At 28.6% G+C, this 19,478-nt stretch overlaps 1 protein-coding gene across 1 annotated transcript in view; it reads left to right on the top strand.

Moving 5' to 3' along the window:
• LOC122271468 (NT-3 growth factor receptor-like) overlaps window positions 1-18,953 on the top strand; it is a 180,310-nt gene extending 161,357 nt beyond the window's left edge. The window contains exons 12-14 of the mRNA XM_071183472.2: window positions 2,964-3,201; window positions 12,322-12,480; window positions 14,538-18,953. Of these exons, the coding sequence (XP_071039573.2) occupies window positions 2,964-3,201; window positions 12,322-12,480; window positions 14,538-14,729 (589 nt within the window). The 3' untranslated portion in view covers window positions 14,730-18,953. The remainder of the gene's footprint in view (window positions 1-2,963; window positions 3,202-12,321; window positions 12,481-14,537) is intronic.
• The last annotated feature ends 525 nt before the right edge of the window (window positions 18,954-19,478 follow it).

Raw genomic sequence — 19,478 nt, 5'->3', positions numbered from 1 at the left:
TAATATATATATATATATATATATATATATATATATATATATTTTATATATATATATATATATATATATATATATATATATATATATATATATATATATATATATATATATATATATATATATATATATTCTGCTTTTCCTTATTTGTGCAAATAATTTTAAAATTACTAAGTTTAATTGTGTTAGTTTAATAACGTTAAATGACTGAAATGTGTTGTAAAACCAGCTGTGCTCACATGCGGTATCATGATATCGACTAAACTTTCTCGTAAACTCCATCAAATTTATATTCAAAATTCTAATTTGAGTCAAGTTATCCAGAATATTGTTATTTATAATAGTTGAGCAGGTTTTAGAAGTAGTTGGTTTGTTCGGAAGATAAGGATTTCTAGGCGCTACCATCTACACTAGGTTTGTTTTGAATCGTTTGGATAGCATCGCTGGCCTAATGGGCAAAGATCTGCAATTGTATTGATTTTGTGTTCCTTTTCAATTTCCGGGGAATACATTGTTGTCCGCTTATGGTTATTTAACTTGCATTTTGAGAATTAAAATTCAATTTTTTAACGTAAGTAGTGTATACTTACTAAAAAATATGACCTTTTAAATTAACTAAAATTAATTGCAATTTTAGAGTTTTTATACGAAAATTCTGCCGAGTAATGTATAAGAAAGGTAAAAAAAAGAAGCAGTCTAGTGTTTAACGTGCTTTCATGTAGCACGTGATACCAAGTATAACTTAAAACTTGATATTTAATTTTATGTTACACATGACACCATTTTTCTATTAGATTGCCATTGTACTTATTATATATATTTAAAATCCGCTACAAAAGTGAAATCAAGCAAGTATTTATACATACTTTGGATCGCAAATGAATATTTAGGTAAAAATAAACAAAAATGCAATTAAAATCTGACAAATCTGAAAAACAAAAATATTAAAATATATTTGATCAATAGTTTAATTCACCTTTCATCTCCTTTAATCTAGCCATAGCAAACTAATTAGCAGCCTTTCAGTGTTATTTCATATATTTTGTACTGAATCTTTTCTTTTGAGGAAGCGAAAAGAAGAAAAAAAGACAATTTAACCTCTTTTTTTATCACTATTATCCTAATTGCAAAAAGAAGAAGAGGGTAAATTGAAAATGATTTTTGTTTAAATGTATCACATTAAGGTATCTGACTAGCACAAAAGCATGATTTTTATAATTGAATTTATTATGAATTTAGAATTCCTGTAGACGTTGCTTTCTAATATTACTTAACTTTTGTTTGTACTCTAATTACTTACAAAGTTATAGCAGATTTTGTGCCAGGTGATAACAGTGGATAGATTGTGATTTTAAGTCCTTGAATTCGTTTTTATCAAAATTAGTTTTTTTTTTCACATTTTACACCATCTTAAACACGATATCTTATATTGTTTTTAAAATAATTGTCTACAATTTTCCATGAGTGCTTTAATGATTGTAGCACAAGTGTTTTGAACTCCAGACTAAGAGAAAAAAGTCGAATTTCATTTTTTATGCATGCTTTTCTGAAGTTTCTAAGAATTCGTTTTTTTAACTACATTGATCTCTAACTCAGTAGTATATGTACTTGCGTTTAAAATAATAGTTAAAAATACAGTTGATTGCCTCATAAATGTTTCAGGTGATAGAATTTTTTTACAGTGTTTAGCGCATATGATTTATTTTTACTTATTATATGCTTATTTTTTATGCTTTATTATTTAGCATATATGCTTTATTATTAAAAATGCTTTATTTTTACCTTAAAACGGACTCACAAACAATAATAATAATAATGATAATTGTTTTAATTAGTTTTATACGTTTTTACACATAATAAAACAAATAAACTAGCCTTTTAAAATTTTATATTTAAAATAAAATTGTCGAAACTAGTCGGATATCTTAATGAATTAACAACTCTATCTAATAAACTAACTAAACCAACAAAGAAACTAATTAATAAACTAATTAAACCACAATCACTTTAAAAGATTAAAAAATCTTAATGAAAATTGTCTTTTTTTTGTATCCTTTTTTCTCTGCGAGATTGGTACATCTTCAGTTTTATGGATAGTTTGTTTAATACAAAGAGTTTTGTTTGAGTTACTTCCTATTCAAAATACATTAATACAAATTCTACAATTAACTGAGCATTTTTAGTAGAGTTTCATTTTTACCTGAATTTTAAAGTTTTTTCTTATCTCTTTATTTTATTACTATCAAAAGAAAATATTTTATCTATTAAACAAAAAAAAAATTATTAAAATCTGCTTTTCGGATGCTAAAAATGAACACTTGATAAAAAATGTATTTTAGATCATCTCTATACTATTTGCTAATTTCTACTACTATACTATTCCTTCTTAAAATTCTTTGTTTTTCTTCCCATAAATTAATAAATACATATTCAAATAAAAGTATATTTCAAAATATAACTTAATTTAATAGTAATATTTAAAAAAAATCCAAACAAATAGTAATATTTTATTTGTTGAAAGAGTGTGTCACTTCATATTTTACGTATTAGGCTTACTCGAAATGGAATGGAAAAAGCAGTTGCTAACATAAATGTCATGTTTCAACAACCAATTAGGATCTATACACACGCTAACGTCATTTATAGGTATGTAATTATAAAGGAAAATATAATAGAATCAAATTAATAATTTCTGAAGCATTTCAGGCTATTGAAATTACTGAAAACTAACGGATGAGATAAAGGATTTCAAAATTTAAAGTTTTATTATACTTCCTAACATTGAAATGTTGTATTTAAAAGCATTAAAAAATGTCAACTTTATTTCTTAAAGAAAATCCCACCGTATTAAAATTACTCTTCAAGATTTAAAATTTGCTTTTTGTGTGTCTAAAAGATATTATTAAATATTTTAAGGAAAATCTTTTTTTTAAACCATGAAAATGATTAAATTTTTATTTCAACAGAGACAGATCTCCTGCAGTTTCAAAACCAGAGATAGAATTGCATAAATATAATCATTTAACAATACCTGACTTGATACACATATCGTGTGAAATATCAAAAGGCATGGAATACCTCGCGAGCCAGCATTTCGTCCATCGTGATTTAGCCACTAGAAACTGCCTTGTTGGCGACCAACTTGTCGTCAAAATTGGTGATTTCGGCATGTCAAGGGATGTTTATAGCACAGATTACTATAGGGTAAGTTACGAAAAAATTTTTTTTTTAAAATTATCTCTCTAAATTGAATTATTTCGCTTTCCAATAATGACTAAAATAAGTATGTTGCAGTGTGAAATGAATTATTTGAATGTAAGGTTTAAAAAAATTTTTCGCCAATGCCCACCAAGATATTTAAATTCGTCATTCAGGTACCAGAAGGGCAGATTTGTTGACCACTCTTTCAGGGATGCCATATTAGTTGGGCCACTGTTGATCCCACAGTAAGAGGACAAACAGTACAAAAAGGAGAACGGAGGAACATCAATGCCTTGTGCTTTGTCCGGGATTCGAACCCGGAATCTCTCTGACATGGGGACAGCTCCCTGATCACCATACATTGGTCGCCCTCGTTTTTTTTTTCTTTATGTTGTTTTGTAAAAGCATTTTTCATTAAATTTGGTAAAAGGAGCAATGAAAAATTACTGAATAAATGTATAAGGGTACACTGAACTCTCAATTACAAAGCTTTTTTTTTTTTCAAAAAAAAAAGGGAAGACAAAAACGGCCTTTAATATAATTATCAGATTTTTATGTAATATTATTCATAAAATTTTGATGGTTCGAGGGCTTAAGATTGAACATGCTAATTAATTGAGATGATATTTTATATTGCGAAATCGGGTGTAAAATTTATTTGTTTGATTAAAACATAGAATTTTTTTAATGGATTTCAACTCTTTATCCTCAAAATATGAAAAGTAGATACAATCTGGGGTCCTAACAGTTAAGTCAAAAAAACTTATGAAGTTCTAAAATTTGAAAGAAAGTTGATTAAATGACTCAAGAAGCAAAACAATTTGAGCTACATCTGTTTTGGAATGCTCTTGTCCAAAAACCATTTGACTGTTTGTTTTTGTTTTTTTCAATTGAAATATTAGACTAAAAAACACACTTGAAAATTAATGCTGTTATATAAAAACACTGCCATAAAAACATTAATAAATTATTAAATAGAACTAAAGAAACTAAAAACTAACTTCTATAAGCAAATTTTTCAGCAATTTTTCAATATCGCCATACATCGGCCGATGCATGCTATCCCCCTTCCCATAAGTAGTGATGTCATTTTCGACCAATAGCAGAATTATTAATTTAATCAGTTTAATGTGAAATGATTTAATGTGAATGATGAGTATTAAAAGAATAACTATGTAAGATTTTAAAGATGACATAAGCAGATGATTCCAACAATGCTTAGTATTCGCGATCGCAACGCTCGAGTACGCCGTCTAGCGGGAGCCTGTAAATATCGGACATTAATTTATCACGTTTTCATTTAGTTCCATCAAAGTCATTGACTGAATCAGACGCCATTTTTTAGCAGCAAATAAGAAACAAAATTTCCCTAAGGAAAAGGCCGAAGAACTTGAAAAAAATCTCCAGAATATTAGTAAATCTTTCAGGAACAGAACACGCCAAACATTTGAAGAAAAATTCGTCAATAATTTTTAATTTTTATTATCAACAAACTTGCAACTGATGACTTCCGATTTCGGATACTGTTACAGATGTGTGTATTAAGGTAAAATGCATTTCTTCTGTCTTCAATTCATTACGAATTAAAGTGAAGTCAACATTGCTTTCGTCATTCCAGTGAATAAATATGAATTCAGAACATACAGAATTGTAATAGTTATAGCATATTCTTCTTCGTTATAGAATAGTATATATTTCTGTATCCATATAATTCGGAAAACAACAATAAAAAATTATCCAAGTTACTTGAAATAGTGCCATTTGTGCTGATTCTTAATTAATTTAAATCGTTTTCTTGGTAAGTTTTTTTTAATTTTGAAAGAATAAGTTCAACTAGAATTCAGCTATTCTGTTTTTAGCTACATATTCAAATTCATATCAATTATAAAATTTTGCTGTGTAGTATGTTATCTAAAAGTAATGAAGGTATAAACTATGTATCTATTATTTGAGAATAAAGTTTTCAAACAAGGAACTTATCATTTTGGAATTCTCCGGGAATCATAAATCAGGTAAGTGCAATGATTTTTACAATAAAAAATTTGCTTGTAAATATTTTTTTTTCATTTGATGATGGTTCTCTACAGAATGGTTTTTTACGTCTGATTAAGAACTATAAGAATAATAAAAAAAGAAACAATATGAAAGTTTTTATTTCAATGTTAATAATTCTTAAAATCGTTTTTTTTTATCCTAAGAATTCTTTATTTTCCGTTTTTTAGTTTATAATTTTTTGATAAAAATTGTTCTCAAAATACTTTTGAAAAATTAAATGGTATAACATTATGTGTTTATGTATACTTCTTGTATATTCCAATGTTTGAAATAATATGATTCAGAAAAGTATGGAATAAAAATTCGGTACTTACGACGTATTAACGCCACCGCAGCTACAGATTTGGCGGTTTTTAAGTGCCGCCAATCTTCACTTAAAATTTTTGCGACAGTTCATAAAATAAAACACTTTATTTGAAATCAAAATAGTTAATTGGATTTCGGTGGAAAATGAGCCGATATAGAGTTTAGCATAGATTCAAAACAATCATATCGCCATATGAACTCTGATGAATAAGATTCCAAATGAAATAACATTTCCAAAACGTACGTTTGCCCAGATAAAGTTTTATGTTGTGGGAATTGGTACATTTTCGTTTTTTCGGTAAAATATTTCCCTCCTGAAAAAATAAAATTGCATCTTGTTTTGTTTTTGGCAAATCCCAAAGACGAATATTCGTAGCACTAAAAATGGCGACAAAAAAGAATTGTTCATTTGCTTTTGTTTCGTCAGCATTCTTTATTTTACGTTTCTTAGTTTCTAAATAATGATTTTTATTGAAACTTGAAATTTTTTGATAAAAATTGTTGTCAAAAAACGTTGTTTACAAAATTAAATTTCATAAAATTATGAGGCTTATGTATACTTTTTGTTCATTTTAATTTTTGAACTAATATGATTCTTAAAACTATAGAATGTAAAGTTTAAATGGGCCTTTCATGTTATATCATTAAATTTAGTAATACTATTTCTCGGGCATTAGGTTTTAACTCTTATAAGAATATACATATTTTTTTCTGTTAATGTACAAATATTTTTCCGATGTGTTTTGGATATTCCTTCTCTAATAAAAAGAGATACCATTTTGTTTTCGGTTGTACAAGAAAGAAGATCAAGCATTTTTCTTTTTTAAATTTAATAAGCCACATTAAAGAAGGAACGTTGCAATGCTACACGCTACATTAACGACGTCTCCAGAGTAACTGAATGACGGTTCATATGGAAATCGCAGGTAAGCGTCTCATACAACAACGCCCCCTATAGTTCGTTGCGATCGCGAATCACCTAATACAATAATTTATTTTAAGTCGTTTGACTAAACCTTCATACAATAAAGAAAAAAAAATTTCTAAAAGAAACGATTTCCGATCAAAGGAAATACTTTGTACACTTCAATACCTTTTTCTAGATCTTGAGTTTTTATACAGAATATATGAAAAGAAAAAAAAATATCTAAATCAACTTGAGTTCTTTTTATCCGAAAAACATTTTAAATTTGTTTTTGGTTCTCTTGTTATACTGTAACTCTATGTCCCACGCAATTGAACAAATCTTCACTTCATCATTTGATTTACTCCATTTTAAAAAGCACTCTCGAGAGTGCATCTTAAAAGAATGGGGATTTTTATAAGGTTCTTATAAAACGAGAATCTAATCGTACTAAAAGATGATGAATAAAAAAAAATGCATTGCTATTTTTCGCTTTTATTATTGCTTTTATATCAAAATCATTATTTTCTTATTTGAAGATTAAAATGGTCTTATTGAAATCAAATTTCTTTTTCGACTTTTTATTCGTGCAAAATGATTAAAATCTCATTGTGTCACTACAAAACGTAATCCTTAAGGCCTGGTTTCTTAGGACAGGACGCCGTCAGTTGGAAATCAGCGCTAACCTTTGATTGGTCCATTTTTGAGTTTGATAGTATACGTCATCGAACGCTCATCTTGAACTACAATTGCCGTCCAACTCAACTGCAGTTGGATTACAACGTGACGTTAACCACAGAAGCAATGGCGGACAACATCCAACAGCACATTGAATTCAGTCAAGATTTTGATTTTGACATTAAGCATAGCTTTTTCATTAAACATAGCACTCTTCATTTAGCTCAGCTATAATGTGTTTTTTCTTGGACAAAGTCATTATTTGCTCTCCAAAACACTGGTCGACAATTACAATATCAATATAAATTCAAAATAAATATTTGTTTACGTTATTAACGCATGCGCAATGAGAGATAATGTCTGCGTTGGACCAACTGCTCACGCTGAGCTAACCAAAAGTATTTTTTTGGTGTCAGCTCTACGTCAACTTTCCGCTGACGCCCAGATAAGGCGCTAGTTCTAAGAAACCAGGCCTTGAGCTAACAAACCAGAATTTTGTTGGTGTTAGAAGGACGTTGACGTCACGCTGACGCCCAGATAAGGCGCTTATCTTAAGAAACCAGACCTTTAGGTGTCCTTGCAGCTTAAATCTAACGACATATTATTTGAATTTGTATAGTATATCTCTACATAACATAAAATCATAATGGTCTAACATCGTTTTCCATTGTTGTCAGCGTAATTTTATTGGCCGGAAAATCACGTGGTAGGATCCAGTTTTTCCTCATTCATTTCCATATTGTTTAGGTTGTCATCAGCATAAAATTGACAGAAGTCGTAAAGGCATTGTTTTCTATTAAATATTTTTGTATCCCTAATTTAAAGTTATTCGCCAGTACTGCTATTATTAGCGAAAATATTAAATTATGTTTGCGAACTCATCAAATTTGTTTGAACAATATAATGTTATAAGAATATAAATGTTACTTTAAAAAATGATTACTTCGAAAAATCACTGTTCACCAAGAGATCTAAATGTTTATAATACTAACAAATAGTAATATTTGGATGTGGGAAGTAGAGACATTAGTGTAAGACAACAGAATTCCTTTTAGTACATATATGTTGAGCGAATAATTTTTATTAATTTAAGTGAATAAAAACTGTTTTCTGCCAAGAAAAGACAATTATTGCGAAGCAATCATCGGGGTTGGTGAGCGGCAGCGAACAGGGGGCTTAGCCCCCTAGTAATAGAATAAAAGAATGATAAACCATGGGTTCATCTGCGAAAAGTTATAAGGACCACAAAATGACTCTGAAGATAATTGCATATGTTCAGTGAAGTCAAAATAAAAACTTATTATCATAAATAGCATTTCATCAAATCATTGAATTTCAATTGTTATGGATCAAATGGCAATTTTAATATTTAATAGGGCTGATATCAACCATAGAAATTACTTAGTACAGATGATAATTTAAGTTTTTGCAAAAAAAATCTTAATTCAGAACAAGCATAGCTTTTTTCGGTAAAATCGGTTTCTTAAAATTCTCCAAATATTGAGGAATCACAATAAGGGAAATATGGCTACGTAAGAAAGAGAAGCCGAAGGTATAAGGAATCGGAGGTAAAAATTTAAATCCTCTAAATGTCTTTTTTCTTCCTCTGCGAAGAAAAGTGAAAACTGAATAATCTGATTGCTAGCGTGATTTAAGTAATCGCTTTAGCTATTAAGTGATTTAGATTGCACATAATGAAGTTGAAGAGAAACTCGGTTAAACAGTTCACGAAGAAAAAAAAGTCGTCAAACTGTTGTGTTTCTATTAGAACAGTTGCTAGATTCATTCACTTTTAATTAGGTATGTGAATTATCTTATTATATTCATTATCTTTGATCCTTGTACATATATTTCCATAGACCAGATTAACGGTTGCGATTAGTGACATTTTCACGCAATGATTGTACGCTTAATTTAGAACCCTCACAGTTGAAATAGCGGAAATGGAGTCCGCGTCTGATTTGCACCAACTAAGTAATCATCTTTCGTAATTTATTTTTGGAGATGCAACCTGTTAGTAGAAATGTCGGTTTACTAACTGCTACTAGTACTACTACTACGACTGGGTACTACTAATAGGTACTACTACTGACACTAACTACTACTGGTTCAGGTTACTATGTGAAATATGACAACAATGAATGCTCATTTAAAAATATTTCTTAAAAATAGTATAAATAGCATTTTGGTATTGTATATAAATATAAGTATAAATAGCTCGAAATAAACTTATGAACCTATGTTATTTCTATAGATATTTGTCCATTCAGATATTTGACCGTTTTATCATCAAGATACTCTATATATGGATAATTATATACTCACTTAATTTTCAACACTACATTTTTTATGAATACAAACTAGTACATATAGTTTTCTAATTCAGAATAAAAAAATGCACCTCTCCTCTTTGTTATAGGATTATAAACGTAGTACTTATCTTAAGCTTTAGCAACACAATGAAAAATTAATTAAAACGGAATTTTTAATAAGTCACTCCTTTTTTAAAATTCGCTCAATTCTAAGAAAATAGATAGGAAAATATAACAGTAAACTCTTAGGAAATTTTTTCGATTTCAGGGGGAAAAAAAAGGAATGTTATCTTTTTATTTATCCTTTGAAATGGAAATTGAACAGTGAAAATTGAATCTTGAAATACTTTTATACTTAAATCCACAAACATAAATTGGTTGTAGTGAGAAAAAAATTGCTTTTTGAAAAAAATTCTTTTTCAATCTTTGAGGTTGTTAAATCTAACAAATAAAAGAAAATGTTGTTGGAATAAGGGAAACAATAAAAAACTTTTTATTCACCATTTTTTAAGGTATCCGACAAGTTTCGACATTTTTTAAAACACTATTAATATAAAGTTTTAAAAAACTACTGTATTCATTTTATTTCGTGTAAAAACTTCTAAAACTAGCAAAAAAAACTTATTATGATGATGCTTTTTCAACTGCCATTTTCAGGTAAAAATAAGGCAGTTATTTGAAAAATTCAGCAAAAAAATTTCTATCTCGTAAAACGAAAAAAATCCTGGAGGGTTTCTGGAAAACTATCAACTATGTTTTGAAAAATTATCTTAAAAGCTATTGTGTACCATCTACGGGATCAACGTAGTTAAAATATCAAATTTTTAAACATTTCCGCACTTGTCTTTGCCAAAAAACGTGCATGGAAAATGAAATTCTGTTTTTTTTCTTAGTCTGTAGTTTAAAATATCTGTACTATGATTATTTTTGCACTAGTCAGATACCATTAAATAAATTTTCCAAGAGTGCTTAAATAGTATTGATTGAAACCTATCACTGAAACCTATCACTATATTTTTATTGTATTTAAAATGCCCTTATCTCTATCAAACAGTATTCAAAGGCTTTAAAGTTAAAAGTTTAATACCATTTTAAAAAAGTTTAAAAAAGTTTAAAAAAGTTTAGAAAAAAAGAGTTTAGCACATTAGTTTTGAAATTAATTTTATACTAATAAATTGACCCTTGAATTTATAATTATTATTAAAGTTTCTTAAAAAAAATCGAGGTAACGCTTCAAAAATTATATATATTTATGAATCATAAGGGATTAACTTTGTTTCAAAAACAAGCAAAATTTTCCGAGTCTAATTTTTTTTAATACGTATATATTAACATTATCTACCTTAAAATTCTTAAATAACTTCCGGGAAGTTTTTGAGCTTGATTTCACAAAGCTTGGGAAACCTTTTATTTATTTGAAGAAAAAAAATAATTTGAAAAAATTTGTAAGATAAAAAAAAAACTCAATTCAAACTGCTAAAAAGATGAAAATTTTAAAGTACGTGAGACTTTAAAAAAAAAGAAGTATTTATACATTTGAGTCAACTAAAATGTTTTTAGCTTACAAAAAAATTTTATTGATTCAAATTAACTATTCAAAATAACTATGCTTCAATTCCTATTATATTTTAATATATACTACAATCAATATTAAATCATTACTATTTATTTAATTAGTTAGTTAATCAGTTAAGTAATATTAAGTAATAGTATTAATATTAAGTATTAATAATAAATATTAGTATTAGCTATTAATATTAAGCAATTAATATAATAAACTAAATTTGTCATAAATGATCCCTCAACTCACTATTTAAAAATTATATTACATATATTATTATTGTGATTAGAATCAATGATTTCTGAAATCAGATAAAAGAATGATTCAATAATTTTTAAACTACAAAACTCCATCCAACAAGATTTATTACGGCATCTGCTGAAAGCACTAAATAAAACGTATGATCCCTGAATTCACCACCGTAATATTTTGGTATTGTAAAATACTTTATACTGAAGTTTACAAAACGTTTTGACGTTTTCGTAAAACGTCGAAATTTCCAGAAAGTCATAAACAACGAATTTCACGAATAAGGCTATTTGCCTAGACCATGCATATAATTAGTGGACATTCCCAAAGTTATAACTGTCGAATTTTGGTATTTTTATTGTTTTGTGAAATTACAAAACTTAATCCCTCAAGATTTGCTTCTACATTTGCTGAAAGCAATAAATCTGTGGTTGACCCCTGAATTCATCACTGTAATAACTTGGTATAGTAAAGAACTTTATTCTGAAGTTTACATTTTCGTAAAATGTCGGAATTTCCTGAAAGTCAGAAACAACGAGTCACACTGAACCGTGCATATAATTAGTGGACGATCACCAAGTTAGATTTATCAAATTTACAGATTTTTTAGCATTATGACTTAAAACAAAAAGCTGTTGGATAGAAGATCTAAATTTTTCGATACTCCCAATCAATTATTTTTAAAATCCGTATTTGTATTCGTTGAAAATGGGATGCTTTGAAGGCACACAAAAATCAGGAATATCAGGATAAAAAACTGAAAATCAGGGCAGATTATTTTTCATCAGGAATATCAAGACATTTACAAACCGTTAATAATGGATGTGGTCTTTTAATAGTATTCCAGTTACGCAAATAGTATCCTAAACAGTATTATACTAATCTAAATAGTTTTCTAAACGCAAACCCATTTTATTTATTTTTTATGCAGCTGGACTAATAAACAATTCTTCTCGTGAAAGATTTCTCCCTAATTTTATCGAAAGTACTTTTTGTCATTTGTCAAGCTTAGGGCAGGGAAGATTGTGACGTATATCATACATTTTCTTATTGTACAGGTTGGAAGGCATAATATGCTGCCCATAAGATGGATGCCACCGGAAAGCATTCTTTACCGGAAGTTCACTACTGAATCCGATATTTGGAGCTTTGGTATTGTGATGTGGGAGATTTTTACTCTAGGAAAACAACCTTGGTATGAACTTACGAATCACGAGGTAAATATGTTTGTTCCGAAATATTTTACTGCTTAACTCTAAAGATAAAAATAAATCTTGCACTGTTGTAAGAAATTAAGAGAATTTGCAGACTTGGTCGATTATCTCTAGAATTACTGGACCGATTTTAATGAAATTTGATATGCACATGCATTGATACAATACAAAAAAATAACCACCGAAAGAATAAATATAACAAATAACCACCAAAAATATGGGTTATTAAAGGGTTTGATCCCCTCTTACAGATATGCAGGTCTTGCAGAGTGATTTCATACTTGAAATAAGGCAGTTTATCATTTCCTGTGGTAATTGCCTTGAATTGTCCTGCGGCTATTTCATACCTTCCAACTCTAACGAATGTTCAGGGCGTGTATTGTAGTTGTTGAATGGTTATTTTTTTTGTATTGTATCACTGTATCTACAGATTAAATTTCATTAAAATCGGTTCAGTAATTGTACAGATAATCGACCAAGTCTGCAAATTCTCTTAACTTCTTACACCAGCCTATTTATCTCAGACCTGCCAACTTTTAATCCCTACCATTATCATTTTTCCCAGTGGTATTAAAATGGAATTAAAACTTCAATTTTAAGCAAACAAATGCGTTGTATTTGAAAAAAATTAAGTTGACAACCATGATAGTAACGCATATTAATATATAAGCTTAATTTTTGTAAGAATAGTGGTGATCAAAATCATTTAAAAATTAAATTTATAAAAGAAAAACTAGTATATATTTACTACCACTTTAAATATGAAAATAAAATAATACGTTGTAAAACATTACAGATTTCTGATAAGCGGATTTAACAATTTAGTTTCAGATTTTTATAGATTATGAAAAGTTATAGTTTGGGTCAAAAAGGCATCCCAAAATATTTTTTACTGATCCAGTCTCGACTCGTCATAATGATAGCTAGGTATTCTTCAATTATAATTTGCAAGCTAAAAACAAATCCAAATAATACATGCGTATTATTTGTAACAATTAATAATTCCGCACGTTATAAAATATGTTTTTATTTAAATTTATGTAAATAAAATTTTTTAATTTAATTACATTTTTGATTTAATTAAAATATTTCTTCAAAGTACATTTCAAATCTGCATCTTAACAAATGAGATGAAAACTTTTACAATCATTGCATGCACTAAATTTGAAAAAATACGTGTTTTTAAAATGCTACTCAGTCCTAATATATTTATACTCAATACAACTAATAATCCGATATATAACATTTGGTTGTCATAGTAATAAAAAGGAGAAGCCTAACAATTTTTTTGAACTTGTACATTATTTGAAACTACTTTGCACTCAACTAAAGTTTTTCATTGTGCAAATGAGTTTAATGTATTATTTTCTTACTAAAGTAATTACCACAAAGAGTATTTCTTAATTTACTTAATTTAGAATATAAAATCGGCCTATAAGCAGCTTTAAAATTGTCCGAAAGAAAACAAATATCAAAATCACTGAAAAAATGTTTTTTTTTTCGCCAAACAAGGGACACTCCAAACTACACCAAATTTAAGTAAGTCATTCGTTATTCAACACAGCTTTTGAGGTATAAAATGTAGCTTATTTTTAGTCCGTTTACCAAATTTCCTTCAAGAACTGACTTTTTAGCTAAAAAAAACCTAATATTTGATTAAACGAAAATAAAACTGTCTATTTGGTATATAATAGCATGAATAACTTGAAATCATATCGCATTCTCTGAAGTTAATTATTTCCTTAAAGTACTAGGTTATTTAATACAACAACAATCTTAGACTGTTACCTGCAGGTAGTAACTGTCTAACTTCGTTAGATACGAGAATTGTCACACAGAAGCCCGAAATTAAAACAAAGCCATTATTTCAATATCAGACTAGGGACATTCAAACATGACAGAAGTATTGAAGGTATTTTAATGTTGAAGATGTTGTTCTTAATTATTCATTATAACTTTTTCATTTGATATCAGTAACTATTATCTTCAGTTGTCTGTGAAAATCAACCGGATTCTATGAACGCTTAGCAAAAAGTACAAGTTTTAATTTTACTTTGAAGGTTATTCAGCAAGTGACGTCTAATAAGATACTCCCCCGTCCTCAGTCATGTCCAGGCGAAATATATCATCTCATGCAAGCTTGTTGGCAGACAAGACCACATGAAAGAATGCAGATGAAATCTATCCATGCCAAACTTCAACAGCTTTGCAGTGAGCGAACAGAACCTGAATATTTGGAAGTGGTAGATTGACATATGCTTAAGGGTCATCTTTATAAGGTGCCCAAAATAATCTGTGAGGATGAAAAGTAACATCCAAAAAATTCCTTTGTGAAAGAAGAATGTTCCTTTAATCCGTGAATTCCATAGGTGGTTCACATAATTTATTTCGAAAAGTTTAGTTTTTTACGACTCTTTGTCTCCCTTACTGCTCATCTCAATAGCAACTGTGTGTTTAAATCTATGAGCACTTTTTCATTTATGTAGAACTTAAGTTTTTAATCACGAAATACACTTAAGTACCATTGAATTAGGCAAGTTAATAATGAGTTGAGTCTTTGGCTTCCGAAGCACATACAGCAAAATTAGCATCGCACAATTCACGTTCTGACTCTACGTCTGGAACCCCTGATTTAGCTATGTGCCATATCTGAACTACTGTTTGGTTTCACAGGTTATGTAGGTAAAACTTGACTAGCTACGTGCAATCATGCGTACACCACACTTGTTCAAGGTTATATGTTCTTTATAGTTTGTTCGCTCGATAGTATTTTACTCAATATTCGAGACAGGCGCCTATTATTTCAAGCAAAGGCGACAAACTTAAAAGTTCGCACAATTGAAGCAAATTACTTAACACGGTACTAGCCGCATATGCAGTTATCGTAGCATTTTCGCTTGGGCATAAATGAGGCCCAAAGATACGCAATTTGCGTATCTATCTCAAACTCCCCTAGACGCTTAGGTAATTCATTTTCAATTATAAAATAAGTGTAGGATTTCGTAGGCTGATATTGTCTAGAACAGCAGTTTCCAAATGGTGTTCCGTGGAACCTTAGTGTTCCTTGAAAAAATGAAGGGTAATCCACGAGTTCGTACTATTTATAGCCAGTAATGAGTTTTTATCCTATGATTATATTTAAATAAAACCTTTAATTCGTAATTTAGTTAATCTTTCGTTTGCCATTATGAAATTACTTCAATTAAAATACCAATGAAATGGAAATGACATTTTTTAAAAGAAAATGTAATATTTCAAATAACAATATGTTGGAAAAATTAGGAAAAAAACTAGTATTTATTGTATTAGTATTTCCTATCGTGCTTTTAAAGGCAAAATGAAATAATTAATTAATAAAGAGATATGTTTCCCTAAATACGATTTTCCACAGCAGCTTTCTTCCCAAAGTAAACTTTAATTTGACTTATTTTATTCATTCATATAGATATACCGAAAACATATTCATAACTGGACTAGAGTAGAGCAATCTGGGCAAATTTAAGTATCGGATATGAAACCAAATTTAAGATTATTAATGATGAAACATTAAAAAATTTTCGTTTCTCTAATTAAATATTTTAAAAATGGTTTTTAAAGCAGCGTAATAGTTTTTCTATAACATTCTCAATTAACTTAATAAACTTTATTTATAAAGTCGGGGTTCTGCCAAGAGAAAGTTGATTATTTCGGATTCCGTAGGTGACAAAAATTGGAAACCGGTGATCTAGAGTATACCGAAAATTCACAATTAGTGGGGAAAAACTGGCTATCGGAGAATGCAATTGATAAATAACTCTTAACGAACGTGGTGTACATCGAGAGTGTAACTATAATTGTACGCAGGCAATGAAACCAAGCATTAGCTCAAATTGACTCTAAGCTAAATAAGGTTCCCGTTCGTTAAGCCAGCAAACGAACCGTGCAACACTCATTTTACCGAATGGATTTTGGGAACGGCAGGCACAACTCATTATTAACTTGCTATCCCTAATTTAAGGCTACTTCCGTGTTGCTGTACCTAACCTTCCTGCAACAAAAAGTTTGGTTCACATTTCGGTTATAACAAACAGGAAGCTAAGATTGTTTACTAAACACATTCCCTTTTCTCAAACTAAGCAACATTGTAAAGAATAAGTATATTACTTTTTATTTTAAATCTCTGTTGGCAAACACTTGATAACGTCCTAATGTTATTAGGTAATAAATGAATATATTATGAATTTTTTCAATAAGTTTTAACTGAAATAGAAAGTAAATCAGCATGCAATGGTGAAACTTCTGGTGAAATCTACAAATTCTCTACAAATGAAAAATATTGCTGATTTATCAGAAACAAACCAATATTTCATTTGTTAGTCCAAATTGGTACCACGTTACCTTGACACAAACTATATTGGCATCAAAATATACTGGAAACTATACTGTATTTTGTAGGAAATGATAATAACATATCTTAACTCTTATTTTTGTGCTCAAGATCAAGAATTAATGTTGAGACGCTTCACTTCTAAGGGAATTTTTGAAAGGGAATATGGGTGATTCTCTAAAAACTTGACCTTTTCAAGTCGTAAATTATAAAGGACTAAAAGTGCTTTTAAAAAAATAAAAAAATCATATTTACTCTTTGTAAGGCACTTAGCAAACAAACAATGAAGGGAACTCATTTTAACTATGCTAGCTATTAAGTCAATCTTCCTGCTCAGAAAAGGCCATAGACATATATTTGCATACCAGGAATGTGACATTTTTTTCAATATACTACAATGCTCTAAAAGCATATTTAGGCTAAAGAAAGTTCTTCCACTAGAATCCTCACATTATTACACATTATAATGTATATAATTTTTTAAAAAAATGTTTTCTTGTATAATGAAACTGCTATACAGGAGAATGATTGTAGAAACTAACACATATCAGTTGAAAACTTTAAAGCTCAGAAAAACATCAGGTAAATCAAACTTTCAAGGCACTCAATCAATCCAACAAAAAGGTAGAAAGAAACAATGTCGTTTTTCAAACTTAAGTCAATTTTGTAATATTTTATTTGGATATGATATTGTTAGGGTTTTGGATAATCACCCATATACAGGCTTTCTAAGATAAGTTCAATAGAAGCCATATAATTTGTATATTTCCTTTATTGCATCCTACAAAAATACTACTAACACTCTGTATCTAAATGTAAGTGAAATTCTCTGTATTCAATGTAATTGTCTATGTAATTCTATGTAATCGTTAAATTCTCAGTATTTAATGTAATTTTTCTTTACAATATCTATTAATGAGCCTATGCGGTGTGTTAACTTAAACCGTTTTGAAAACATTAATAATAATATTTATTTTCGACAGACTGAAAAATTTATACAATATTATGTAAGGGCGAATTCTGATCATAGACATACATTTTGTTTCTTTAAATTGTTAACTTATATTTGAAACACTGTTAAATATTATACTAATATTAATGGTTTTTGAATATTCAATTTAACAATGATTCAATAACTCATTATTAGGCAGATTACGTACTGAGGAGGCAAGCAATAAGACAGAAACATACGGATACCGAATTTCTATATTTTTGCATAAAGATGCGCAGAGGTGATGTGCGCCGCACTTACCGATGTACTTATTGCTCGCACCCTGAGGCCTGCCCAAGTCCCTAAATAGTGTGTAACTGTATTATATTTATTTATAAGAGCATTTTACTCCTGATAGGTAAATTTTATTTTCTTAAAACTTTTAAAATTGTTTCAAACTCAAACAATTTAAATTCACTATGATGGTATTATTTTTTATAATACAATATTTGTTTAATCTTTATTTTATATAAAAAAAATAAAGTTAAAAAATAAATAAATAAAAGGGTGGGCCAAATGAAAAGTGTACACGCTAGACAGCGTCAGAAATAAAGTAGCGCTGGTAACTTTATTCTTCAAGATCATAAATTAAATTAAAATTGTTTTTATTTGTAGAATCTGAATGTGCAAAATTATCAATATAATGAAGATGAAAAGTGTTTAAAGAAAAAGATTTAAATCGTAATATCTGAAAGCGTACAAACTGAACTTATACAAGATGTAAGATATTAATTGCCAAGTTGAAAGTCATATTTATAATGAAATGTGGTGCTAATAATAACGTCCTTACTGAAAGTGAAATATAGCTGAAAAGTTAGAGAAGTTTAGATCAATGAACTTTTTTTAATTAGCTATGATATTATTTGTGTAAATATTTTTACTGAGAAAATATACGAGAATTAAACATTTTATAGTAGATGTTTATATTTCTCTTAAATATCAAAAGTTTAATATTGTAATATTGTTTTTAAGTTTAAATACAGTTATGAATTGTACCAGAAGGAAAGTTGTTTGTAAATTTTTACAATACAATATTTTATAAGCTATATTGTTATCTGTGTGTTATATGTATTCAGTGAGTAAATGTTCATTGTCTTTTTGTAATAAAATATATAAAATTTCGGAATTATCTATATTAACTTAACTAAACCTCATATTTTTTTACGTTTTTTGTTTTATGAATATTCTTATAAATACGAGTATAATTCCTAATTTTCTCTGGTGTTAAAGGAAATTTTTTCCATTATTCCTCTGCACAGAGAAAATTTTTGTCAATATTCTCTATTTGTTAGGCAACTAAAAATGGTTTGAATAAATTCCTTGATTTTTTCTCTGTGGTTGCTAAGAAACGGATGTGTCTGAGAAGAAATTCCCCTAAACACAACAGAGTGTATTCTATCACATAAAAATAAGAATAATTATAATTTTGTTACGGTATGACATTATTCTCAGATTTTTTTCATGACCCTAACTATACTTGACATAAATATAAAATTGGATAAATAAACATAGATTACTTATCATGTTAACTTAAAAATTAACAAGAGTAATTCACAAGTAAAAGGAAGTCTTACGATAATAATCATCACCTTACTTCTCAGTCGTATCCATATCAACTGTATCAAATTTTAGGGTGCTATTTTA

Source organism: Parasteatoda tepidariorum, chromosome 7 (assembly GCF_982258835.1).
Source record: "Parasteatoda tepidariorum strain Cologne lab strain chromosome 7, Ptep-v5.0, whole genome shotgun sequence".
Taxonomy (NCBI): Eukaryota; Metazoa; Arthropoda; class Arachnida; order Araneae; family Theridiidae; genus Parasteatoda; species Parasteatoda tepidariorum.
This window is presented reverse-complemented; position numbering and strand designations above follow the sequence as displayed.